Source organism: Diutina rugosa, assembly GCF_008704595.1.
Source record: "Diutina rugosa strain CBS 613 chromosome Unknown scaffold56_size80469, whole genome shotgun sequence".
In the NCBI taxonomy this organism is placed as follows: Eukaryota; Fungi; Ascomycota; class Pichiomycetes; order Serinales; family Debaryomycetaceae; genus Diutina; species Diutina rugosa.
Genome location: NW_022995158.1, coordinates 38,179 through 62,726, shown reverse-complemented (window position 1 = coordinate 62,726; position 24,548 = coordinate 38,179). Strand labels below are relative to the sequence as shown.

The 24,548-nt window shown below is 47.8% G+C and overlaps 10 protein-coding genes across 10 annotated transcripts; 5 read left to right on the top strand and 5 right to left on the bottom strand. All coding sequences in view use genetic code 12, as the record gives it.

The window, feature by feature from the left end:
• Nucleotides 1–3,864: 3,864 nt before the first annotated feature.
• On the bottom strand, nucleotides 3,865–5,205 carry DIURU_003731 (arylsulfotransferase family protein; the record flags this gene model as incomplete). The annotated part of the gene is made up of 1 exon (XM_034156526.1): nucleotides 3,865–5,205. The coding sequence occupies one exon, from the start codon at nucleotides 5,203–5,205 to the stop codon at nucleotides 3,865–3,867; it is 1,341 nt and encodes a 446-aa protein (XP_034011495.1).
• A 1,299-nt stretch (nucleotides 5,206–6,504) lies between these two features.
• On the bottom strand, nucleotides 6,505–8,478 carry DIURU_003730 (uncharacterized protein; the record flags this gene model as incomplete). The annotated part of the gene is made up of 1 exon (XM_034156525.1): nucleotides 6,505–8,478. The coding sequence occupies one exon, from the start codon at nucleotides 8,476–8,478 to the stop codon at nucleotides 6,505–6,507; it is 1,974 nt and encodes a 657-aa protein (XP_034011494.1).
• Nucleotides 8,479–11,196: 2,718 nt separating this feature from the next.
• Nucleotides 11,197–11,727, top strand: DIURU_003729 (uncharacterized protein; the record flags this gene model as incomplete). Its single annotated transcript, XM_034156523.1, has 1 exon — nucleotides 11,197–11,727. The coding sequence occupies one exon, from the start codon at nucleotides 11,197–11,199 to the stop codon at nucleotides 11,725–11,727; it is 531 nt and encodes a 176-aa protein (XP_034011493.1).
• Nucleotides 11,728–12,688: 961 nt separating this feature from the next.
• Nucleotides 12,689–14,128, top strand: DIURU_003728 (uncharacterized protein; the record flags this gene model as incomplete). Its single annotated transcript, XM_034156522.1, has 1 exon — nucleotides 12,689–14,128. One exon carries the CDS (start codon nucleotides 12,689–12,691, stop codon nucleotides 14,126–14,128), a length of 1,440 nt encoding a protein of 479 aa, XP_034011492.1.
• Nucleotides 14,129–16,855: 2,727 nt separating this feature from the next.
• DIURU_003727 (uncharacterized protein) lies at nucleotides 16,856–17,821 on the bottom strand (the record flags this gene model as incomplete). Its single annotated transcript, XM_034156521.1, has 1 exon — nucleotides 16,856–17,821. One exon carries the CDS (start codon nucleotides 17,819–17,821, stop codon nucleotides 16,856–16,858), a length of 966 nt encoding a protein of 321 aa, XP_034011491.1.
• Nucleotides 17,822–17,870: 49 nt separating this feature from the next.
• DIURU_003726 (uncharacterized protein) lies at nucleotides 17,871–18,683 on the bottom strand (the record flags this gene model as incomplete). The annotated part of the gene is made up of 1 exon (XM_034156520.1): nucleotides 17,871–18,683. The coding sequence occupies one exon, from the start codon at nucleotides 18,681–18,683 to the stop codon at nucleotides 17,871–17,873; it is 813 nt and encodes a 270-aa protein (XP_034011490.1).
• Nucleotides 18,684–19,428: 745 nt separating this feature from the next.
• Nucleotides 19,429–20,331, bottom strand: YHM2 (Yhm2p; the record flags this gene model as incomplete). The annotated part of the gene is made up of 1 exon (XM_034156519.1): nucleotides 19,429–20,331. One exon carries the CDS (start codon nucleotides 20,329–20,331, stop codon nucleotides 19,429–19,431), a length of 903 nt encoding a protein of 300 aa, XP_034011489.1.
• Nucleotides 20,332–21,296: 965 nt separating this feature from the next.
• On the top strand, nucleotides 21,297–22,097 carry DIURU_003724 (uncharacterized protein; the record flags this gene model as incomplete). Its single annotated transcript, XM_034156518.1, has 1 exon — nucleotides 21,297–22,097. The coding sequence occupies one exon, from the start codon at nucleotides 21,297–21,299 to the stop codon at nucleotides 22,095–22,097; it is 801 nt and encodes a 266-aa protein (XP_034011488.1).
• Nucleotides 22,098–22,399: 302 nt separating this feature from the next.
• Nucleotides 22,400–22,954, top strand: DIURU_003723 (uncharacterized protein; the record flags this gene model as incomplete). Its single annotated transcript, XM_034156517.1, has 1 exon — nucleotides 22,400–22,954. One exon carries the CDS (start codon nucleotides 22,400–22,402, stop codon nucleotides 22,952–22,954), a length of 555 nt encoding a protein of 184 aa, XP_034011487.1.
• A 497-nt stretch (nucleotides 22,955–23,451) lies between these two features.
• DIURU_003722 (phosphatidylinositol N-acetylglucosaminyltransferase) lies at nucleotides 23,452–24,087 on the top strand (the record flags this gene model as incomplete). The annotated part of the gene is made up of 1 exon (XM_034156516.1): nucleotides 23,452–24,087. The coding sequence occupies one exon, from the start codon at nucleotides 23,452–23,454 to the stop codon at nucleotides 24,085–24,087; it is 636 nt and encodes a 211-aa protein (XP_034011486.1).
• Between the last annotated feature and the right edge of the window lie 461 nt (nucleotides 24,088–24,548).

Genomic DNA, 24,548 nt, shown 5'->3' with positions numbered 1-24,548 from the left:
CTATTATGGGTGATCATTTTGCTAGCCACAAAGAGGGACTTGATGAGGCAAGATCAAATTTGATCTTCTTAAACCTGATGGAAGACTTAATCCTGATGACAGAGGGCATAAGAATTACTTGTCCAACTTGGAGACCTGATGACGGAGGTCGAGGAAATACTTGACCAACTTGGAGATATCTTCACTCAGTCGACCCTTTCAATATGCTTCTCCGCTCATCCAATCTTGGTGAAGCCATGATTAAACCTCGTACAGACTCAAGTCGTGGGCAATATTTTATCACTTTGAATGAGTTCTGGCTACGATCAGAATGCTGTAAAAGGATGATGCTGTTGCCATCACTGTTGATTTTAAATAATTATGAAGGTATCTTCGATTATGATAACAGAGGTTGAGACATCGCCGCCAATGAAAATTCAAGCATAATGTAGACAGCAAAGATATTACCATGTTCTGAAAATAGGACGAAACTGGTGGTCTACGCTTTCTCAAATTCCTTACAATAGTTTGAAAGCGTTAGTGTCTACTTATAAGTGCAAGACATGTTTACAAACAAAAGCACTGCCTCCATGTCCAATTTGGGCTGAATTATTTTGCTTTCATCGATAGCATTTCAGAGATATTGAAACAATAATGACTGAAGCATTGCAATAAGCGTGTTGCTTAGCTTGTCACAGCTCAATCAACTTAAATCTGGCATTTGTTTAACGGCCTGTATATAACCTCCCGCGTCAGTCGTCAACTCCTGCATACAAGGCACTTGTCAGTCGTCTAAAATTATTTCAAATTTTTTTTTCAAGTTAATTTTTTTTTTTGAATTTTATTTTTTTTTGCTTGAAAACAACTTCTGACTTCTATTACACATATCTTTGAACTGTACGGAACAAAATTTCTTAGCGTGGCCGAACTTTGGGAATGTTACCAGTTGTTCTTGAAAGACTTGTTCGCTCGTTTGAGAACAAGGTTCCTACAGTAGAGGAACTTGCACGAGCAACGCCAAGGGTAGCTAACATCTGAAACAATGCAATACCAGTTCTAAAAAACAAGAAAACTTGTGAATGGTGTAGGGAACGCCTCTTCTTTCTTGACGTTGCTACTTTGCCAATAGCTTGAAAACTACGATGATTACCTCGAGTTGAACCTGTTGAGCCACTTTGCGTTAACTCAAACATGGCCAGCTAGTCACCTGAGACCTGAGTGATTTCGTTGACATTAGAGCGAGCTTATGACGGCGTTGTTATTGGGTTTCAACCGTGTCTAGCATTCTGCACATCAACTCTGTTTATAGTGCAAGTCGATATACGAGAAGCTCCACTCGACTAGACTATCGTTGCTGCCTTCAGAAGCAGCTACTGAAACTCACGGAACACGTTGAACCACGTGTAGACTCCTACCTTCGAAGAAAAACACAAAAATAACAAAAAAAACATAAAAAGACTGAAAAAAACCAAAAAAAAAAAGGAAAAAATCCCAGGAAAAACATGAAAAAAGCATAGAAGGAGCTCACTTGGAGTCAAATCAGAGCATTGAGTAAGGTACGCCACTAGCAGGATAGCGTAGGCTAATCTTGCATGCCACTCGTGATTAGATGCGATCTTCCTGCAAAACATTGTGTGACCGACAATCGTTAACCCTTCGATGCGTGATATCATCCTAAGGGTTCACTCTCTGGGTGCATAGTACCTAGGTTCTCCTCTTACTCCATACATTTGACCATCCCGTTTACCTGGGTTGTTCTATGTCTATATACTGGATGTCCTGTATATTGTCACTCAGTCCTGTACATTGTATCCGGACTGGTAACAATAACCACATTCTTAAATGATGTAAATGACACCCTAGAGGAAAAAGAACAAGATCACTGTAATTGTTAGGGTTCAAATAGACTGTGTGACAGTGATTCGGAAATATTTGAATTTTCTGAATTTTTCCTTGAAAAATTTAAAAAAAATTATATAGAATCAGGAAAAGTCGATGAAGACATTTAGTTTGCCGCATAAAATTTTTCGGCACTGGAAGTATAGTTGATATAATTTTGGGAGACTTGACGTCAAAATTGGCGTCTATATGTGAGTTTAACGGTGGAAAAAAAACTTTTTTTGTTTTTTGCAAAATTTTTTTCGGACGACTTTGATTTTTTAGCGTAGTCTATTGCATCCTATGAGCATTGGAATTGACCTGCAATGTTTGTAGAAGTGATAGGATAGGTTTTATACCTCGTCTATTGCGATGTTTGTATGCAGGTGCATTAAGAAATATGCAAGACAAAACAAGGTGAGCTGTATCACGCACTTAAGGAGTGACTGGCCCATTTTAACATGCATCGTTGTACTTCGGGAGCATGTCTATTTCGTCTGAAGTGCTTAGTTAGGTGCTGCCACAATTTCTGACTCTTATATCACGCTTTCAAGTTTGGGGTTCTGCACACAAGCACTTTATGCGCAGGTCACTCGTGAATTTTCAGTGATGTCTTCATCATCTATATTGAACCCGAGAAAGAAACTAAATACACCACTGTGACGTATATGGTGCAAATTCCATTTATAACAGCAAATGTAATTTTTTTTAAATTTTCATAAAAAAACTTCAAAGTGTGATATGAAATCAGGAAAAATTGCTACAGACTTCCCGTTTGCTTCATAAAATTCTTTGGCATCAGAAGTATGGCAGATAAATACGTAGGCGAGTTGACAATTAATTTGACGTAGTTGGAGCAATGGCACTCCAGTTGCGCTACCTGCAGGACTGGTAGATGCACGAGTAAATAGATATTCACGTCGCTACAAGTTGTAAATCGTGAGTAGGCCAAATATTTTACCATATATATTTTTATTTTGAACTATACTGCTGGCTGCAGGAGTTTCATGGAGGTGGATCGAATATTGAGGTACGTGACAGGCTTGAGTGTGCGCAAGCATTAAGCTTTAATAAGACAAGTTGAGTGAGTTCTGAATCTAAGTCTATGTTTCCCATGGTTCAAATATATGTGTAATAGATATCAGAAGATGTTCCCGACAAAAAAAAATTTGAAAACAAAACTTGAAATTGAAATTTGATTTAATTTATGACGAGCGGCGCAACGTGTCATATGCAGGGGTTGACGAGAGATTGAAGAATTCTGACGAGTAAAGCACCATGATATATGCAGGAGGTAACTAAGTGAGCTGTGACAATCTTTGTAAAACACACAACCGTTGTTTTGACTCAGACCTTTACAATATATGAACTATTCCGATCACGAAGATAACTCTCACCTCTACTTGAATTGTCTTTCATAGGGCAGACATACACATCGGAGGTGAACATTGTCGTGCAAATATGGATCACGTACTCAAGCCAATTCCATGATATCCACCTCAGTACCCATTTTGACCCAATCACATAACTATGACTGAAAGATCTTTATGAATAGCACGACAGTAGTGACAGCCGTCGAGTTTAATCTGCTCCTAGCTTCCACTTACTCCATTGAGTGTTACTGGTTAGACAACCACTTATCCCGCGCCGACCGTAGACAACTACTTCAATCGCCATTTTCGATCACTGTGATTATCATTTTATCACGTTGAACACCAAACAAATACAGGATTGTCGGGTGAGTGTTGGACATGCCAACGTTATCAGGGACTCTATTCACACTTGCTTCGAATTGATGCGAGTGTTCGACGTCGATCAAAGGTGGCGAGGCTATCAAAAGCACGAGTGGTCTCGTTTATTGTGGTGGTCACGCTGTCAGCCTCCAAGTGCCTAAGACAAAAACAAAAAAACAAAACAAAAAAAAACATGAAAAGAGAAAAGGAAAACAACATTCAACTTCATTTGTGCATTACTTAAATGTCTATCAATAGCATACTTGGCAGCGGTTCAAATGGTGAATTGCAGGGACTTGCCCAATAAGTTACCTTGGCCATCGTAGCCAGCGACGACGTAGGTGCCTTTAGTGCCGTAGTCGATTTCGGTTTCAAACCCTTGGCGCTTAGCCAGAGCCACCTTGGAGTCGCCCGAAAGCACCGCCCACTCTCTCACCTTGGTGTCACCGTTCCACGACACGTACACTTTGCCCGAGCTGACCCCCACGGCGACAGCTTCGCTCAGGGTACCTTGCCAGTCAAACTGGAACCCGCGGTAACTTTGGGCGTTGGCTGGCAACGTGGCGTGGAATACCACTTGGTTGTTCAGATCAAATTTGGTGACGGCACCAGCAGACCCCCAGTTGACGAGTAAACCGTCATCCAACACTTGCAAGTTCCCTTGAGAAGTAGCGGTGACCTTATCCGGCGAGGTGACGTCAGTTTTGAGGGTGGCCTTCTTGTTGTCCTGGTCCAAGTCGACGATCTTGCCGTGACTGCGGTCGCTGGTGTTGACACCATTATCGAAAAGCGAGAGCTGGCCGCCGTGGATGCGGGCGTCGTGCTGCTTGTCGAAGTTGAAATCCTGGTTAAAGTCCAGCTTCACCTTAGCCTGGTTACCCACAAGTTTCCAGATGATATCGCCCGTCTTACCGTCAATTTTGTAGATTGTCGAGTAGTGGCGCGATGAAATCACGTAGTCGTCGCCGTCTTTGTCCACCGAGTTGATGTGGAAGTAGTCCCATCCGTTGAATTGAGTGTCACCCTTGCTGCCACGGTCGACTAACGAGTCGCTGAGCTTGACGTGGTCCAGCGCCTTCCACTCAAAGATCACATCGCCCAGGTTCAAGTCGACCTCCTGGAAGATCAGCTCAAGCAACCACCCGTTGGTGGAGCCGCCGACGCTCAGAAGGTCGTGGTTGGTCGGCTCGTACACCGTCAACACCGCCGAGTGGTCGCTGACGATTCTGAACTCGTGAATATCGATTAACCGGTGGTTACCAGGGAACACTTCCGCCACTGTCTTATAGTCTTCGCTTAAGATCTTGACGTGGCCTTGACCCCAGCCGTTGTTAAACCTCAAATCTGTCAGTTGGAGCACCGTTTGTCCTTTGTACTCAGTCACTTGGAGGTTGCCAGCCCACCCTGCGACACGGCCCCACCCCAGCCACACGATTTCACCGTTGTAGTCGTAGATGTAGCCGCCAGGTTGAGTCAAACCGCCGGCATAGGGGCCAACAAACAAGAACCCTTCCTTCTTACCGGTATTGGTCTTGATATCGAGCTTGGGAGGGTCAAGCTCAGGCCGGGAAACGTAAGCAAGCGCAAGGTTGATGAGTAAAAGCCACGAGAGCATATTCAGGAGGAATGTAGGATAATGGTAGTTTATCCGAGCCTTTTATACATCTCCGAAACGTTTAGGCACAGGTTTAAGCGACTCTAGCGGAACAATAGAACGGTTTCGTCATTGTCGCCACAATGAAGGAAGGTGAGCAAAACCCCGCCACATATTGCTCTAGAACGTTGAAGGAGTGGGTACACAGTTGAGTGTGGGACACAATGAGGGTTTCGCAGACGTCCGGAACCAGTGGCTTGAGTAGTAAGTGATTGGTATCGCTTTCGTGGCAACGGGGTAACAATCGTCGGAGTTTGTGATCTTTCACATGTCAGAGAGCTCAGGGCATTGTCTAAACGAAAGTGTCAGGTCACCTTTTCAAAGCATCACGTGGGATCAGATCGCAGTTTGGTTGTGTCGTCAACGGTGGCGCCACTTGTCTCACAAATCGCCACACTGTGGCCATTGTTTATTGTAAACAGGGTGACAGCTTTTTGTGGTGGTGGTGCGCGCGCGACAAGGCAGTCGGAGTCGCGACAGGAGTCAAGCGAAACGCAGGGGCACGTTGGCCATGTACTTCAACCATACCTCTCTTCAACTACCATTACGAGCATCAATTGTCGTTAATTGGTTCTGGCAATAGCGCTCCAACCACCGAACCATTCCGTAGTATTTGTACAACACTGGGGTAAAGTGAGAATTGTTCTAGACAACAAGAGTTCTCCTTTTCTCTATCTACTTAAATGTAGTCAACGACTTGAAACTGCAACAGCAGTCTTCCTTCTAGTTGTGATTGGCGGCTCCGACAAATAATAGTGATACCCGATTAATGAAAGCGATCACTTGCTGGTGTAGGTAGGCAAAAGTTTTGTCTCGGTATTCAATCACTATTATTATATCGCTTTTCTCGATGGGATTGCAATGGAATATACACAATAGTGGTAACAATATTGAGTAGAGTATAATGCTTGACCTCTCACGGCTTGAACGATTTTATCCTATATATAACATCACGTGCCGGTCGTCAACTCCTGCATTTAAGGTACTGGTCCCTCGTCAAAAACTGTAGCAACAGCGGTAACTCTTCTCTAAAACTGTGAAGATAGCAGTTGGTTGGTTTTAGCAACAATGGTCCCACTTCTATGAATTGTGTTTTGAAATTGACAACTGGGAGTAAGTAGTACTAATGTAAGGCTCTCAGACTGAGTAGTTTGTTGTATTTATTCTATGATTTAGTTGAATAAGTAATGAATCTATAGTTAGCTTCAGCTTCGCCTCAGCTTCAGCTTCGCCTCAGCTTCAGCTTTGCCTCAGCTTCGCCTAGTTGAGGAAGAAGAGCTGGTAGGCCGAGTACGCCATCACCAACCCTCCCAATGCCACCACCACGTAGTCGCAGTAATACACCCACGTCCTCTCCCGCCTCTGTTTGTTTATGGTGCGGATATGAATAAGCGGCGGGTAGATGTACACCAAGGGGATACAGGCAAAGCACCCGTTGATACTGACAAACTTGTCAATGTTATCGGCGTTGGCGTAGGCGACAGCACACACGGCGACAAGCACCACCACCCGGAATAAGTTTTTCCGCCATTTCACTTGCGGATTGCGTTTCCCCAGTGGAGTATAAAGCCTCCCCGTAGTGGTACTACGCCTCGGGTGGAAGAGTACCAGCTCGCCAATACGGATCGCGGGGAACAATTGCAATGGAGCGGTGAGTACCACTGCCACACTGTATAATACCATAATCAACTGGACCCAAAACGAGCCCCCGGGGAGGTTTAATATGATGATCAGAGCTACTTTATCGCCAAACGCAGTATACCCTAATGTGCCAACACCGACAAATAACGCCGTGATTACCAGCATCAGTACCGCGAGCACTTCGGGAAACCGTTCTGGTTGCGACATGGCCAGTTCTATCGGTAATATAAGGCCAATACCTTCAAAAGCGGTTACTGCCACTCCCACAAGCATTGTCCAGCTCTGAGGGTTAAATTGACGAATATTAGGCCCGAACCCGTGGTCAACTAACTGAGCACAGCAGAAATAGGTGATGATCACTAGACCAATGACAATACACGCCAGCAGCACCATCAGCACAAGCGAAAGTTTAGCGATGTTTCTGATCAATACTAAGGGTACAAGGATGATAAATTGAGCGACAAAGATCGCCCACAGGCCCGGAGCCCTTTCCCCAAGATGGTAACGCAAAAACTCGCCGATATTTTCGGAAGTGAATAATAAATAAGTTCCGACAAACCCCACCTGAGACACGACAATCAGGGCTGTAACACACCATTTCAAGGGGGCGCCATAGGTAGAATAGGCTAACTCACCAAACAGAGCCAATCCCGTAGCCCGTTTGGCGCCAATAAGCACCATATAGCAGAAACTAGTGATGACGCCAAACACGGTTAACGTGACGATGGAAAAGCCTAAACCACCGTTATAAAACGCACGAGGAAGGAATAACACGCCCAGACCGACAAGCAGTTTAAATACGAGGAAATAGGTCTTAGCCACCAGCGCCCGTGCTGCCGCCCGTGCTGCGCCACTTGACATGGTAGCGCCACCAGTGGCTGGTGAGTGGCGACTATACAGGGCGATGCGTTGGTGGCTAGGAGTTAAATTAGGCACCCCCGGAGGTAATGGCGGTGCTGTTAACAATGCCAGCGTCTCGTCGGTATCATCAAATACGCTCAGGTCGTCGGGGGGACTGCTTACGTAATGGCCATCTTCACTTACGTCATCATCATCGTCATCATCGTCAAGCGTTTCCCCGGCAAAGTGGCCGTAAAGCAGTAAAAACTGAAGGAAATTCTCCGCTAAAAACGTCGGCGGTCGCCGGTGGTGCTGGCGGTATTTATTCACCAAAAAGTCCCGCCGGAAGCCGCCGACGACGTTGATATCCAGCGCCGTCAGCTCGCGGCGGTGGGCGTCGTGGACGGCGCTGAACAGCAGCGACCGGCGCACCAGCAGCGGCGCCAGCGGCGCCGACGAGTGGACGCTGCGCCCGTCGCTCAGATCGGCGCCATTAGCGCCTGTACCGCCCGCGACGGCTGCGGCTCCGGTGATGGCGCTAATGGCGCCGTAGTTGCCGTTAATGGCGGCGCTATTAGTAGCGGAATGAGCGTTGGCGCCGCGGGCGTCGCTAATAATCTGGTGGGCGATGTCGCCACCTGGTTGATGGAGGTGGTCTTGCGGTAAGTGGCGCGCCACCACCAGCGCTAATGGCGCCGGCGGTGCTGCCAGCGGCGTCGGCAGCGCCGAGTCGGAGCGGTCAGGTAGGCTCATCAGGAGATCAGGCAGATGCAAATCGAGGGAGGGCGCTGGGGGGGCGCAATGTAGTTGACGTGATTTAGGGTTCGGTTGGTGGTGCGGCTCCACATGGTAGCGGGTGTGGGTGGACTTGATGCGCCCGCGCGCGGTGGCCGCCACACGGTTAGGCGCCCGGGCGCCCCACGTCACCCTGATGATCGATCGCGGCAACAGCACTACGGGAGAGTAAGCCGTGGCAACGAGTGGCCCCGCCAACGTGGGCGTTTCAGGTAAGGTTTAACGTGTGGTTTCACCAAGCGTTTCACCTTGATGGTTACGTTTGGTTTCACCCGTGGTTTCACCAAACCGTCATGATATCGCCACCGAGTTCACAGAGCTTAGTACTCTGGATAGTAGAGTGCCATCGACGTTTAGTCATCGCCCCAGATCACCGATGCTGTCACTGCCAAGCAATTCAATTGGAAAAACTAGTCGGGAATGGAAGAACATAGCCGCCAATTGCTCGCTGTGGTTGGTTGGTCGTCGGATATTGCTTCCGACACCGCTTCCGACAACACCTCCCAGAGTCGTACCCTCAGCATATCACACTTGGTAGACACCATCCTGTTTCATCAGATGTTTCAGCTTCATATTTCCTCGTCAGTTGGTGAGTTGTTTCAATAAGTGTATCAGTCACTTGATATCTGCCGCGAAACTCGTTATCTCTTTTACAGGGGTGTTACATCCGTGCTGCAAAAAAAACCCCATAAATCCGGGCCACAAAGCAAAAAAAAAACAGATCACCAAAACGGGTAACTTGATCGCACTATATCCCCCAGACTTGTGTACATCGAGAAAGCAGCAGCAGCTTCGGGTTTGTGTGATCTGAAACTGCGCCGATAACGTACGTCGGTAACACCCTGTAACAGAAGTGCGTTTGTGGGTGTTTTAAAGCCGGTGTGGTAACCCAGCGTTTGGCATTCGGCGTTTTTAAAACGAGTGGGGCAGTGTGGTGTTTGGTGTGGTGTTTCGGAAGTGCAGGTGGTAGTGGTAGTTTTCGGAAGTGCAGGTGGTAGTGGTAGTTTTCGGAGGTGTACTCCCACAACATAGGTAACAAAACTAGCACCACCGAAAGAGGGGCGATTAATCATCGCTAGCGATTACCTCAACCGCTTAAACTACTAAAAAAGTCTAAAACAATGCCTGAAACGTAATCAGCGCTAGCCACTACCCTTTCTTTATACCCCAATTGTGTTTATTTCCCCGCGATTCGTGCTCCCTTTTCCCATTTCCCTTTTTCATTTTGTTTTTTTTTGTGGGGAAGGGTGAGTGTTTGGGGTTTCGTTTTGTTAATTTTTTTTTTTTTTTTGTTGTTTCGGAATCTCACAAACGCCGGTGAGGGTCCATGTTGGGGAAAAAAAACAGTGGGGTACGGGGTACTGTGGGCGTTTTGTCCCGCACCCCAAACCCTAGGGTAGTTGCAAGCGAGCGGAGAGCGCTGCCGCCACCAGCGCAGCGCAGCGCCGAGCGCGACAATAGCCTTCCTGCATATAATGCACTTCTCTCGCGGCGCTGGGCGCTGCTTTTTCGGCATCGTTCCCAATCGGGTAAGCGGTGCCAACCCACACATACGCTTGACCGCAGGTGTCCGATACCGACAGATACTGCCTCATCTTCAGGCACTTACGGTCACCCCGACAGTAAAAATGTCCCGAACCGGGCAATGCGGGCTTCCATATCCTAAAACAATACACCTGCGACATCTGTCAATTCTAAAACGAGGGTGTCGTCAGGTGTCAGGTGTCAGGTGTCATTCGGATAAACTAGAAAAAGGGGGCCAATGGCTGGGCGTGTGTTTCGTATCGGCGGGGCGCGGACGCCACCGAGCCAATAGGTTTTTGTTTTTTCCGGAAAATACCCCAGAGCCCGCGGTGCGCCATTCTCCCCGCCAAGGCTCTCTCCCTCCCTTTCGACCTCCTCAATCCGAGAGACAGTGTAAAGGGAACAATTAGGGGTACATCAGTTACTATACTTAGCCCAACGATAAATATAAAACAGGAGGGAGAGGGGAACCCTGTAGACTGGAAACAGGGGGAAATGTTGGGGATGTTGGGAATGTGTTTCATGTAAATCGATAATAGGAGAGAGACGAGGAAATTAATAATTTATGACCTTCAAGTCATTGTGGTCGTCTTCGTATTATCCGTCGATAGTCACTAGAGTCGTATCCAGTGGGTGACTAACAAAGGAACCCCGGGTAATTATGAGCCCTTACCCCCATTCTGTGTGTGTGGGATAAGGTCCCCCTTCATCTGTGCGTCGTCGTCACTTCGGATAAATTGCCGTGCCATAATCCCCGTCGGATAAATGTCTCCACGAGGGCAACTTCGAGGGTACTTCCGGTGATGCAACCGAGGGTAACTTCGGGGGTGGTGGGTTACGCCGAGCAATGTCCGCTACGCAACCTCGCTACATCGCCGAAATAATATTTATCCTACACTGCATATGACCTTGCGGCGAAGCTTTGGCTTTTCCCCGCGAAAAAATAAAAAAATTGCCGCCATCAGCCCAACATACATATATATATTTAAGTGTGCTCACCACCCCCACAAACTCCAGTCAACTTTTTTACTGACCAGTTTTTTATTTGCATCACATCCCAAACAGTTTCACCACTGGTTTCATATCATCCCCTGTTTCATCGCCCACTTGTTTCATATCCCCCACATCAATCGATACCTACAAATCACCCCAATGGACGACTGCTACATCTCCCAGCTTGTTGAAGTGCACGCCAACGTCGACTACCTCGACAACGACAACCGCTACAACCACAACACGTTGCGGTTGTTGCGGTGTCACCGTGTCACCCGCGACGCCCGTATTCGAAACGTGTGTTGGCGGCGCAGTTTGAAAAACCTCCACCACTTGTCAGAGATTAACCCGTTTGAGATTAACTGGGACAAGCAGCTGGACATCACGTGGTTGTACGGCCCCGAAATGCCCGACACTACTACTGAGCAGCAAACATCGGTGCAGCAAACATCGGTGCCGCGAATACTGAGCTACCTGTCTCTCCCTGAACTCGAGCTGGACTGCGGCCTGGTGCTGCTGCTGGCGCTGCTGTGGGCTTCCGCTGACGACGACGGCTGGCGCAAGCTGCTGCTCAAACGGCCCGATGCTCCCCAGCAACGGAAACGCGTCCTGTTTGACTACAAGGTCACCCAGCGGGAAATCATCAACGGGTACACTTTCGACTACCAAGTGTTGGACGTCAGCCTCTGATGGGCTCAAAAATCAATCTTTTTAATTGTATAGCATTTTTTGGAGAACAAAATTAAGCCTCCCTGGTGGAAGCTTGGACCTAATAACACGGATACGGACGACTTGATCGTAGATTTATGGGGAGGGTTGTAGTCGCTCGCAATAATTATCGGAATTCGGGAGTCGCCCACGTGATTGCCGAAAAAAAACATAAAAATGACACATGCCAATCGACGATATGACGGGGTCACGGCGACGTCACTCACATGCCCTTGGCCCGGCATTCCCCTTAACCCGACCGGAAACCGAATGCAATCAAGTGCAGCACGTGCTTGCGTTTTCTGGTGGCATCATTTGTCGTCGCTGGTGGTGCTTTGCTAGCATTTCCCCGCTCACTGTCACAAAATGCCATTCGTGCGGGTACCCAAAAAGCCTTAGTGCGGAATCTCAATTATACGCTTTAGGAAACTCCAGGCGAGAGACACTAGGCGAGAGACACTAGGCGGAAAGCAGTAGGAAGACAATGGGTACCAAAACCCTATGGTCTACGGCACACGGCTACGCCTTGTGTGGTTATGAATGGATTAGTTATGAAGTGACGACATTCACACGTCATTGCCGTGGCTTCCTCGGGTCGCCTCCGGAGATGCCCGAGTGCCGCAATTGCCACACGGTGTGTGTGTGCCTCCCCTCACTGCGCTCACGGCGCTCACGGCAAGGCTATTACACCGCAATCTATGGATCGTGGGGGTGCCCCTGCTTCTCCGTTGACATCAGCGTCGCAAAAATAACAAAAAAAGGAACTTTGATCCACTGCAAAGCAATTGCTCCCGGGGAAGCGTGGAGAGCAATTGGTCCAGGAACAGCAACTGATAGGGAGCGATTAGGGGCCACTAATTAGGGGTACCCAGTTTTTCCGTTGCGAGCCCTGGTTGGCGATGTCGCACCAACACTGCGGCCAACTTTTGATCGTACCAATATTATGGTCCAAGTGGGGGACCGGCTTGCTGTGGAGTCAGACAAGTGTACCGTTCGATTTATAGGTGAAATCCCTCAATGGCCCGGTACAATCACATTTGGAGTGGAATGGGATGACGCAAAACGTGGGAAGAACCTGGGAGTGCTTGATGGTGTCCACTACTTTGATGTCAGCCACCCACAGCTGGGGTCGTTTATTAAGCTGACCAATCGCAAAATCAACTTTGGAACATCACTTGAAACAACTCTAAACCAAGTTTATCGAGATAACGACGCCATGAAGCTGATTAAATGGTCTCAACATAAGGCGACCGAGAATTTGGGGTGGGACGCCCATAACGAGCTTATGCGTGATTATACTCAATTGGAGTCAATATCAGTGGATAACCGAAACGTTAATCAGGTGGAAATTACTGCCAAGTTTCCCAATCTTAAGATGTTGGACTTGAGCAGCAATTTGTTGACTGATTTCTCCCAGATTTTGAAGGGATTGAAGCAAATGCCAAACTTGAAGAGATTAAACGTCAATGGCAATCGATTCAATTGGCAATTACTTGAGAATTTTGAGGAGAAAGAGCAATTTCCTCAGGTGGAACAGTTACTACTTGCGGCGACGTTTATACCCCCTCAAATGGTTTCTAAGTTAATCCAATGGCTTCCCAATTTAACTGAAGTGGTACTACTGTTTAATCAGTACTCAGATTTTCCCGTTCTGTTGCCATTCATTGGCAAAATCGATTTAAGCTATAATCGATTACTGGCAATTCCCACCCTAAAATGCACTCAATTGAAGGTTGATCATAACCAAATCGTTACCATTGACCCTATAAACGCCACGGCTATCGATTTACGCCATAATCTCATTGCCCTGTGGCTCCAAGTGGATAAACTTGTTGGTGTCACTTCAGTGCGAATCAACGATAACCCCGTTTTCCACGGAATTTCAGTGGATGATCAAATCGCTCAATTAGTGGGTCGTTTAGGGGCTACTAAAGTCAATGGTGTTGTCATTAATGACTTAGAACAGCTGGAACTATGGTTTATTGGCCAGGTGCAAAAGGGGAATATCGATTATCCCAATAATTCTCGGTGGCAAGCTCTATTGAAAAAGCACCAGATTAAAGAAGTGGATACGAAACCAAAGTATACTAATTATCCTCAGGTTAAACTTCGGTTTTCCGGTGAATATATGGGGGAGAAGCTCTATTTCCATAAGGCGCTGGTTTTATCGATCTACGGCGATATTGCTAATCGTTTGGACCTAACGGTGAGGGAGATTGAACTTTGGGGCGTGTGGGGCACCGTACGGGCGCCGCTTGATGATTATATCCAGGAAATCGGTGATTTACAAGTGGACTCCATTGAAGTGAAATTGCGCAATTACAAGGCAAAACTAATTAAAACAGCCTCTAGTCATGTTAATGACGTTGCATTAATCAAATGATTAATAATTGCATTGATTTAGAAGGCTATGTGATGAGTTTATGGTTTGGAATTTTTTTTTGCTGCACTGATATTTGCTGCACTGATGTTCTTCCAGTGACTATAGGAGCGGTGGCCAATACGCTAGTCCACGCCGGGTGCCCCCACTTAGTGGTATCCCCCAAATAAGGGCAACGCCTTACTCCCACGGAAGTCTACGGGACGGAGTTAAGCCACTGTCCCAAACGCTGACTAATTTATCATTGGCTGGAATTCTTGATTTGTCATCAGGTGACGGTCGCCAATCTCCGAGAAAAAAAAGTTTAATTTTAGGTGTCAGGGTGGTTTCGGTGCCGGTGTCGTCCGAATCCCGGAAGATACCGGTTGGCATGCGCTTAACTCCGAATCTTGTCATCGCTCACCACTCGCCGCTGCCCGGCGCTTACTCATCGCGTCCCCCCAACTTTTTGTCACTTCCGGCTCGTATAGTTTTTCCGGCATTAAGTGCTGCTTCACTAAGCGCCTACCAGCGCCGACCAAGCGCCTACAGCGCACCCTCGAACGCCGCCCACCACGGAACTCCGCCGACCACCGGAATCGACCCAGCAGCGCCACCGCCAAAAATAATGTATCCACTAAAGAAAAACGCCGCAGCTACGAGCAGCAGCAGCTACGAACAGCAGCAGCTACGAGCAGTAGTAGGCGCCATTTCCATCGGGGCTTTGAGGGCGCCTTCTTGGCGCTTGCTCATAGAGATTGACGGCACTACCATCAGCGCCATCAGCGCCATTAGCGCTACCACTAGCGCTCACGCGCTACGAAAATTACCGGAGAGGAAGACCATTACTAGCCTCTGTTTTGGCTCATAGTCTGTTGACGTCTTTCGGGGTTTGGTGTTTCAGTACCCAAAGAAAGAAAAAAGCTGAATTCTCCGCAGTGATGGAATGCCAGGGCTTTGATCGTTGCCGCAGTCTGCGGCGCCCTGTCTGTCTGTATGTGGGTGTCTGCTTGACGGCAATGAAACCCCGGATATGTGGGTGCAGATATCCGCAGCCTCGCTACCCGCCGCCAAAACCCCCCCGCAAATACGTCAAAAAAAAAAAAAAGGCACCCTTTCTTACAATTCTGAGTAGTAGTAGTATTGCGACTGTCATTGGTCATTTCTAGCGGTATAGTCCCAGACCAAATACCCTTGGATTCCTAAATGAATCACGAGCCCTGGCACGACGCGTGACGTCCGATGAAGTTAAATCCCACACCGATCACATCTCGCCTCCTCGCCTCTCCTAGCCACCCACGCCCGCAGGTGCCGCCTTAGTCCCATCCTGCTTGAAGCCAGTAAGATGGTTGGATACGTTGTGCAGGCAATTCCGGGGGACGCCTCGTTTGGTAATAGTGAGTAGTGGTTTAGACTTCGGAGTTTAGTGTAAGCGATGGACCACACAAAAAAAAAAAATTACTTCGGTGATTGGCGCCCCGACCCCGACACTAATTACACTAATTACACTAAGTCTAGATCAATATTAAGTTCCGATTATTAGGCTGAAACGGTACCATTACTACCACACTATCTTTTATCATTTCTGATTAATGAACGTGCTTTATCTGGTGTCATCTATTTTTTCTATTGGTATCGCGGAGTTGTCACGCCAATGAATATATCCGGGGCAATCTGCAGCGCAGTGCCAAACGCAGTGCCAAACGCAGTGCCAAACGCAGTGCCCAACCAAAACGTGGGGAATACGCTGACGTCACCACCCGCCGCTGCATCCGTCCACATCGAAGCAACCCAACGCGCTCGTTTAGAACAATCCCAAACTAAGGCGACTGGATAATCAAGCCATATCAAGAAACCGTCCAAGCCATGCCATTAACCAATGCCTGAGTGTCTCAGTAGTGGCCCTTTAGTGGCCAATTAGTGGCCATTACTATATTTGGCAGCGTATCACTACTAGTAGTTTCTTTTAATGATACACTAAAAGGACTAGTCATTTTTCTCCATGGGTATTCCCGATTAGTTTGTGTTGTAATTAGTCTTTCATCGAATTTCACTTCGCGGACTTAGAAAATTACCTACGATAAAAAAAGGCCTCGGGTCAAGCGGGTATATCGTCCTGCGAACACCTGTATAGAAGAACCAATTTAGGAAGTCAAATGAAACAGTTTGAGACGAGACAAATTAGAACACGAAATCTAAGGCGGTGGCTTCTAGTAAAAGTGATATACGCACGACCGTCTCCACAAAACGCCCTCGCAAAGCCTCGGCGAGGCTTAGTGGGTTCCAGCCCTATTTCGGGCAGAGTCGTATACTCAAGGCGGCAAACCGAACGGCATGTAACTGGCGATTAAGGTTGGTCCGATGCCGTATTGTGTCTTAACCGACCTCGGACCACGTTCCCCATAGCCACAGCGTACACTCATAGCAGTTGGCTGCCATGTGTTTCAAGTAATCTAAATAGCAGTTACTTCTAAATGAGAATTATCGAGCATAAGGAGATTGATGATAACAGATGGGTCATCTAGATTCGTCCTCGTTTAACCTAGGTAGAGTAAGGCCGGTTAAATTACGAACGTGGTTCACTAATGAATCTATCTTCTAGCGTCACTTTTATAAACTACAGTGTTTGATGATCTCAATCTAACCAGTGCTGCTCATAATTTTCAATTCCATAACTTGATTGAAACAAGTATGTTTGTGTATTTGGACTATTAAGGCTTTTCCGCACAATAACTAAACTGCTAACACGATTTAATCCGTAGTTTCATTTATGAGGGTTATCGGCTCGGGTTGACAGATATCACCGAAAAATACATCGTGAGCCCACCCATCCACATTAGTCGTCACACAGTGGATCGTCGCCGTTTGGTCATCATCGTCGGCAAACAATGTTTCGGAGTTCAGTTTCCAGCGGCCGAGACGCCACTTATCCAAACGACGACTGTATGCTAGCCTTCGCTGGTTATACCTTATAGTATACCGATGCTTTTCGGCGAATAACCGGGTCACCAGCTCTTCATTTCCTCCGCCTAAGTCGCACTGATGGTTTCCACCAATACTGGAAAGCACCGCCAATTTCGACCCCACTGCGTGCTCCAAATGGAACGAAAGCAGCAGATTACACACGCCAGGCACTTTGGGGAGCCCCACTGAAAACTTACCCGTAGCCGAGCCCGAACTATCGAGATTGGCACTATACGAAAGCTTCGCCAGTTTCGCATGACGATTACCCATATAACAGTCCAGCAAGGGAAACAATAAGATTTCTGAGGTTATCAGGGTGACATTAACCACATCAAGACCAAAAACATCACCTCCAGCAGCGGTACGTTCCATAGTTTCGTAGTCAGCCGTCACCGTGGACCCATCGCTTAATTCGACAAAGAAGTCAAAAGTCTCACCCATTAACAGCTGGAATTTGCTTGAATTAACCATTGCTTCCACTGATTTAAATGCCAAAGTCCACAGTTGGTTATAAATTGGGACTTCGTCAGTTTCAAAGAAATCACGTTTGGCCATTATTGACGGCGCCAACGCCATTAGTTTGGGCACCTGAGCAATGGCAGTGGAAAAGGTAGCTGCTGCTAACCTCTGAGGAAGCTTACACACTCCCCACCCGCCTAAAACCCGTTTGTTGAACGGGTGGTCCCCATCATCAATATACTCGATAATTGACGCGAAAACCACTGTAACCAACAAGAAACCCAACCAACGCATACACTAGACGACTAAGGAAGGTTCCTTTAATGCTGTAAATGTCCTCATTTTAAGTATCTGGGGTATTCTCTGCTTGGTGCCGAGTATCACACCAATTGGGGAATTGGCACTTGCACACGCCGTCGAAGCTCACATACCTAAACGTAATGCTAAACCGGTTACCTCTAGGTACAGTTTGGCCGTTGATGGTATCGGTAGCTCGAGATCTGATGCCGTGGGTCCAGGCATAGCGCACTTCATTCTCCATTACACAGAGACTATTTCCCGGTAATAACACCTCCACCGCTTGGGAACCTGCTTCTGACGGGTCATTAGGGTCTGGAGATGGTGATTTAGGGGTCATCGAAGGCCCCCCCTTGACTCTTCGAGGAGCAAACATCTTTTCAGCGGTATGACTAGTGGCCGGTTTAAACTCAAAGGCAACGGCCAGGCCCGCCGAGTACAGGATAATGTGACTGCCAAAGCATGAGTGAGTATCGATATGAGGCGGGATTCCCGCTCCGGGAGGGTAGTATTGTAAAGTAGCCTGGTTTATCTCCACTGGTAATTTGGTGATAATAGGGGCCATCCAATCGGGTATAGGCGTGGGGTTTTCCACCACGTGGTTGGTCAGGTAGTCGAACTGGGGTCCGTAGTGGATGGCGGTGCGTTTTCTCTTTGGTTTCTTCGCTCCTCGAGGAGTTATCACCTCGGAAGTATCACACTCAATAGCGTGAAAAGCCGATAAAATCGACCGTAACACGCGATCATAATCTTCGGGACTCAATAAGTTTTCTGTTAGGGTGAGCCCTTGAGGGTAGCGGTGGTGTATAGCGGTATGGGTGGCGAGTTCCACGGTGGTGATCGTCGCCTCCCACGTCATCGCAGACAGGTAAGTAGAGTGAGATGAAACAAAACAAAAGACCGAGCTGTATGGGATGTGAAACAAAACAAAAAAGGAATTAGGAGTGGGTGGTTGGCAAACTAGAATTTGTTCGTAATTTTTGAATTCAAAAATTGGTGGTGTCAATTTTGCTAACATTCTCTCAATTTTGGCAATAACTACGATAGTAGTAAGAAAATAAAATAAAAATGATGGAAAAACCAAGGAACAGTTTCTGAATATTAGAAGTATAACATTGGCATCACCACCGAGTCAAATCTCAAAGCGTATGAAATTTTATAGATGATTTAAAATGTAGTTAACACCCGTTTAGATTGTACTATAAAGAGGAGCTTAGAGAGACGTCGTGTGCCAGAACCAACCAATGGTTAATTCAAAAGGTAGAGAGCTTACCTGATATTATTGACTGGTTACGAGATGCACCTTGACTACTTTATCCACTCATTGTTCGTATTCATAGATTTTCTCATATACATATATATTTCCTTCACATTTGTATAAAGGCGACTACCCCCCACCGACTGCCACCAAACACACGGCTATTGCAACTACTTAAACCAACAACAAATTGATGAAATAAAGTAAAATTCAATCAATCAAATACACGTGATTATTACACTTTCGAGGACGTCACTAATTATGGTGTTTACAACCCAAATCAGTCAGTCCGATAGACACAATTCCTACACTCCATCACATACTCATCATATTCTCTATAAACCGGTTAGTGCCCGCCGCCGGTCGCGCCCAACTTCTTTTTGATCATATCGCCAAACGCGACCATGAACACCGTTTGCCACACGCCCAACCCGATTCTCGGAGTGACACCACGGTATAACCCTTTGATGCCGTTATTCTGGTAAATGTATTTCAACGCCGACATCACCCCTAAGTTCTTAGGCCGGTTGGGGTCCTTGGTGGCCAGTTGCATTTCCACACGGACCACTTCAATGGGCTGGTTCCACGCCGACAACCCGCCCCCGATTACTGACGACGCGATCTTTTCCCACGCCAGCAACGGAGTCAGTTTATCCTTATTAGTCACCTTTCTGATGGTTTCTTCGGCTAACCGGGCAAACCCGAACCGCGACCCCCAATTGGTCATTTGACGAATGGCCACGGCGTTAACCCCCTTGTTAATGCCTCGAATCCCTTCTCTCTTATAGATGTTCTTAAACACTTGCCACGACAGTTCCACGGGAGCACCGGCCAGCGCCTGTTTGTGGCGAGTGATCTCGACGGTTTTCATACACGTGCAAAAACCCATGGTGGCGTAGGCCTGGGCCAAACCCCCGGTGACACCCCCCATGATCCCGGCGCCGAAATTGCCCAAACCAAGCCGTTTGAAGTTATATTCCGCCTCCAGCGACACAAACAAAAGCACGGCGCCTTTAGTCAGCGCCTCGATCCACGCCCAGGGAATTAACCCTTGGTAGAAACCGGCTAACCCGCCGCGGGACCACACCACTTTAATGGCTTGAGGCATCAGCAACAGCCGGTTCGCCGCCATCGTCGTTTTGACGACCTCCAACGGCTGGCCCAACGTCAGCACCTCGGCGAGGTTCAACGCGGCGCCCAACGCGATGTTCAGCAAGCTCACGGGCTTCTTCTTGATCTCCTCGGGCATGGTAGTAATGTGAGAGAAAAATTAACCTAACAGGGGGGGTGGGGGTGGAAATTTATGTGGTTCGCGCCGGGCCCGGGGGGTTGGCGATGGTTTTCGGTGAATCCCGAAACACGTCGACTTTATTTAGGATTGATGGGTTTCAAATTAGATGTTTCAGACTGAGTTTCAGCTACCACCGATGAAACATCTTAGTTAAGTACTCGGGATAGATGGTACTTTGATTTCGTTAGTGAGTAGCTCACTTATCGCTGCCGAGACGGCGTGCCCCGCGAAAACTGGCCAATCGCGCGGGGGCAGAGGCGAGGCGCGATGCACTGAGTCATAAGCGACTAAGGCAAAATGATGTCTATTTACTAGACTTTACTGGGGAAATTGGCTGTGACAGATGGCAATATCAACTCTGAAACATGACTAAATTACGATAAATAATGTTTTGTTTCCGTCATGGTATTTAACGGCGCCGGTACCGGAGTGCGCGCGCTAGCCTTAGTAACGGATCCTCGCGAAACGGTGTCTTACCTGCACATGAGTTAAAACAGAGTCGCACTAAGATCGTTACAGCCTTTCCATGGCGGTTTCGAATATATGATCGCGGAAGCTTCCGAAACCTGACGAGGGGTAACCAACGGACATTACCGGTCTCACCTTCCCCACCCTATTACATTCACCCCCTCCTGTGTCATACAATTACCCCCATATAAAGCGATTGCGAAATGGCGGATTGCTGAGTTCTCGCCATGACGACAATCACCCTCACCAAACCCGAGGCCACCCCCCTCGTTGAGTAAGTAACAGGTTTCAAAATACGTTTCAAGTCATGTTTCGAGGTCTAACGTTTTAGCCACCTTGCTGATGTTACCAAACAGGTATTTGAAGCGCTCCAGTCTTCATCATCAGAAGTTACCCTCACCACTCGGTTTGGCCCGGTGAAATCAACCACTGACGACGTCCAATTCTCTCGCTACATGCTGGTTATGTGCCACATTTTAAAACACCTTACCACTGCTGAAACCGATGATGAAACCGATTCTGAAACCGTTTCAGTGTCGTCGTTGGCCAGCCCCGGGTTTACCGAAATTGACGTCAGCGCTACCGTCACCATGCTCGCGTGGGATCTCGGCGTGGCTGTGAGCCAGTTGGGTATCGATGACGTCATCGCGGGCCCGTGGGTCTACTCCGCCACTTCTCATCTTCGACCTCAGCTTATGACGTCATTGCTGGTAACCGCGGCGGCGACATCGTATGTCATTGCCGATCACGAGGTGTTTATCGAACTTTGTCGATTATGTGAAACCAATGATGAAACAACCACCTTGGTTTACCACCCAAAAGCTGATGATTTAAACCAGGGACAGGTTTATGGTAGTGCAATTTCCGCAGCTCAGCACCACCCTTCGCTTACATTTTGTGGACCCAGTGTCGCTGAAACTGAAACCACCACCCCTGTTTCACTATCGGAGTTCGGAACATTAAACCGGCTCTGCCACAGCGTCAGCGACCCCAGTTTGCGCCAAGAACTTCAAATGATGGTGTGTCTCCACAAAAAAGTGGCGATGACCGCTGCCGACATGGCCCAGTGGATTAATGTTCGGATTAATAAGGATAACGTGACCAGCCACCCCGCCGACACTGAAACCACTCGTGACACCAACTCTGGAACGACTACGATAACTGAACCCGAGTTTAAGCTTACCGAGCTTGATGTCGATAACGATAAGCGGATGTGGTCGATGATGCTGGCCGCCCTCGACACTTTAACCGTGTAAATTTTGAAACGACCCACCTGTTACATTTTATGTACCTTTGCTTTTTTTCCCGTGCCCCTCACGCGACAGTTTACACGAGAATTGTTCGCTGCCGCCGAAGGGTGCCGAGCGTGCATGGCGACGTCAGCGCAAAACGCGAAAACGAGGTCCCCGTTATCGGTACAAAGGAATCTCGAGCGTCGCCGAGAAAAAAAAAAGGGTCTAGGGCATAGTCACGACACATAAATAAGCAATAGCTTCCAGCGTACCCCTGTAACCAATTTTTACAATCGTTAACATTCCCCTGTATCAGTTTACATATTATGGAGGGCTCGCTGACACTAACAGAGACGGTGGTCGCGGCGTCGTTTGTCGCTACCAACGGCGCCGTGGCCTACTTGTTTACCCACGTCGCCTATAACCCCGTGGTCCGGGTGATTATCGCCTCGATAGGGGTGGCGATCACCCTGTTACTATTATTTTCCGTGTTGAATTCTGGTGTTAACGAAACGAACGGGCTTGGCGATATTTACGAAACGTCCTCCGCCTCCACCCCGGAAGTGAAGGCGTCGGCGTTTGTTCGCCACCACGATCGCGATTACCGCTCAGTTTCAGACGTCAACTCTAGCTGTACCGGGTACAGCTGTGACAGGGGTGCAGCCATTGGCGAAAAAGGTCTCGCCGTCGCCGAGGCGGGCAATATCAGTATTATGAGAATTACTGAGGAAGACGAGTTTAGCGACGACGACAGCGATATCGGCTATACCCTAGAAGCGATGGAGCTGGTCTCATCGGAAGAAGCAGTGATGGACCTGTTTCGAAAAGTGGGGTTAGCCGCACTGCAATGGCAAGCCCACCCGATGTATACTGCCTACTAGAAAATCCAAGGAGTTAACCCGTTGTTAATTATCAAAACTAACGGGTTTCATCCTCACCATAGTCTCCTGACATCACATGATTGTACCCACTGTTGACAATCACCCCCAATTTGGATATAGCTGTAAATCAAGGACATTTAACCTACCCTTACCTAATTAGATACCCTAACCCTACAACCCTAAACAAAACCCTAATACTTATTTAACCTGCACTAACAAAATAATGTAAACACTGGTTTGTGACTCATGTTGAACGGTGCTGGTTTCTTGTGCTACCCCACGTGACTTGTCACGATGGTGCGCTTGGCACCTTGCCCTTGACTCGGGACGGTGCGGCACCGTTACTCCGACCTCCCTCCCCCCCACCGAGCCTGCGATACGCTGTGAAATCCTTACTAGTGATCCCAGACACCCACCTCGTTTACAGGCTGCATTTTGCTTACCCTGGATTTATTAATAGATCTGACATTTTCTCGCGATCAGCAAGAGATGTGCCGATGAGCTCGCCCAAGGACTACATTCTCGAGATCTCGCCCGCCGTCGACGTCGTCGACGACCACAACACGTTGGAGTTTTCCATACGCCACCGCAATGAGACGGTGTTTGACCGCTACCGGCGCCCGGTGGGCGTGGTGGCGGCGGTGGTGATGATGACGATGATTCTCGAAGTGGTGGGGTGGCCCCAGGCGAAACGGCTCCAGTTTGGCTCGTGGACAAATGTGGTTACGTTGATGGTTTCAGCTTTGGTATGGGTGGCGCTGGTGCTTCGCCAAGAGCCACGTGACTCGGTGTTGGTGATGAAAGACATCGGGATCCAATTGGAACTGATCAAGCCCTGGCGCTACCAATCACTGGTGAAACTGTTTGTCCCCGTGGGGAGGATCATTGACTTAGTGCTTCATGAAGGCTTCCACGAGTACGGCCAAGTGATTTATTACCTAGTGATTCTCACCAAACCAGATCCGAAACAAGTGAGCCATGATAATATCATTAAAGTGGTGTTTCCTGAATTCTTACCTCGTAAAGATGTGCTACTAAAAGTGAGATCGCTCTCGCGCGATTTGCTCTTTGGCCAACGCATGTGTTTCAGACGGGTACCAGGGCAAGGACTACGGCCTGTCCAAAATCATTGACCCGCACAAAGTGTATATATAGATTGCATACAAGATAAAACAAGTACAATTGACCAAGCCTGCGATCCGCGGAGTCGTTGCCCTGGTGGTGCCACTACACGTGTGACGCGTCCCCAGCGAAAAAAATTAAGCCTGGAAATTAGCCATGAAAAATATGAAACATTAGGTAGAGGAAGACACAAGCTTCGATTTGACAATTGGCCTTAGACCAAACCCCTCAATTGGATTTTTTTGCCAACAATAACGGGATACAGAAATCGTAGCCATCTCGTCATAACCCTAAGATTTCAGTTGGGTGGGTAATCTGGTCCGAGTCAGTCGTACCCCGTCGTACCGGTTGCCACTGGTCACGTGGGAGCATACCACCGCGTTATCGTACTGCTGCTGCCCGCNGCCATGAAAAAAAAAAAAAAAAAAAAAAAACCGATTTATGGCCAGCTCACAAACGGCAGGGATGCCAG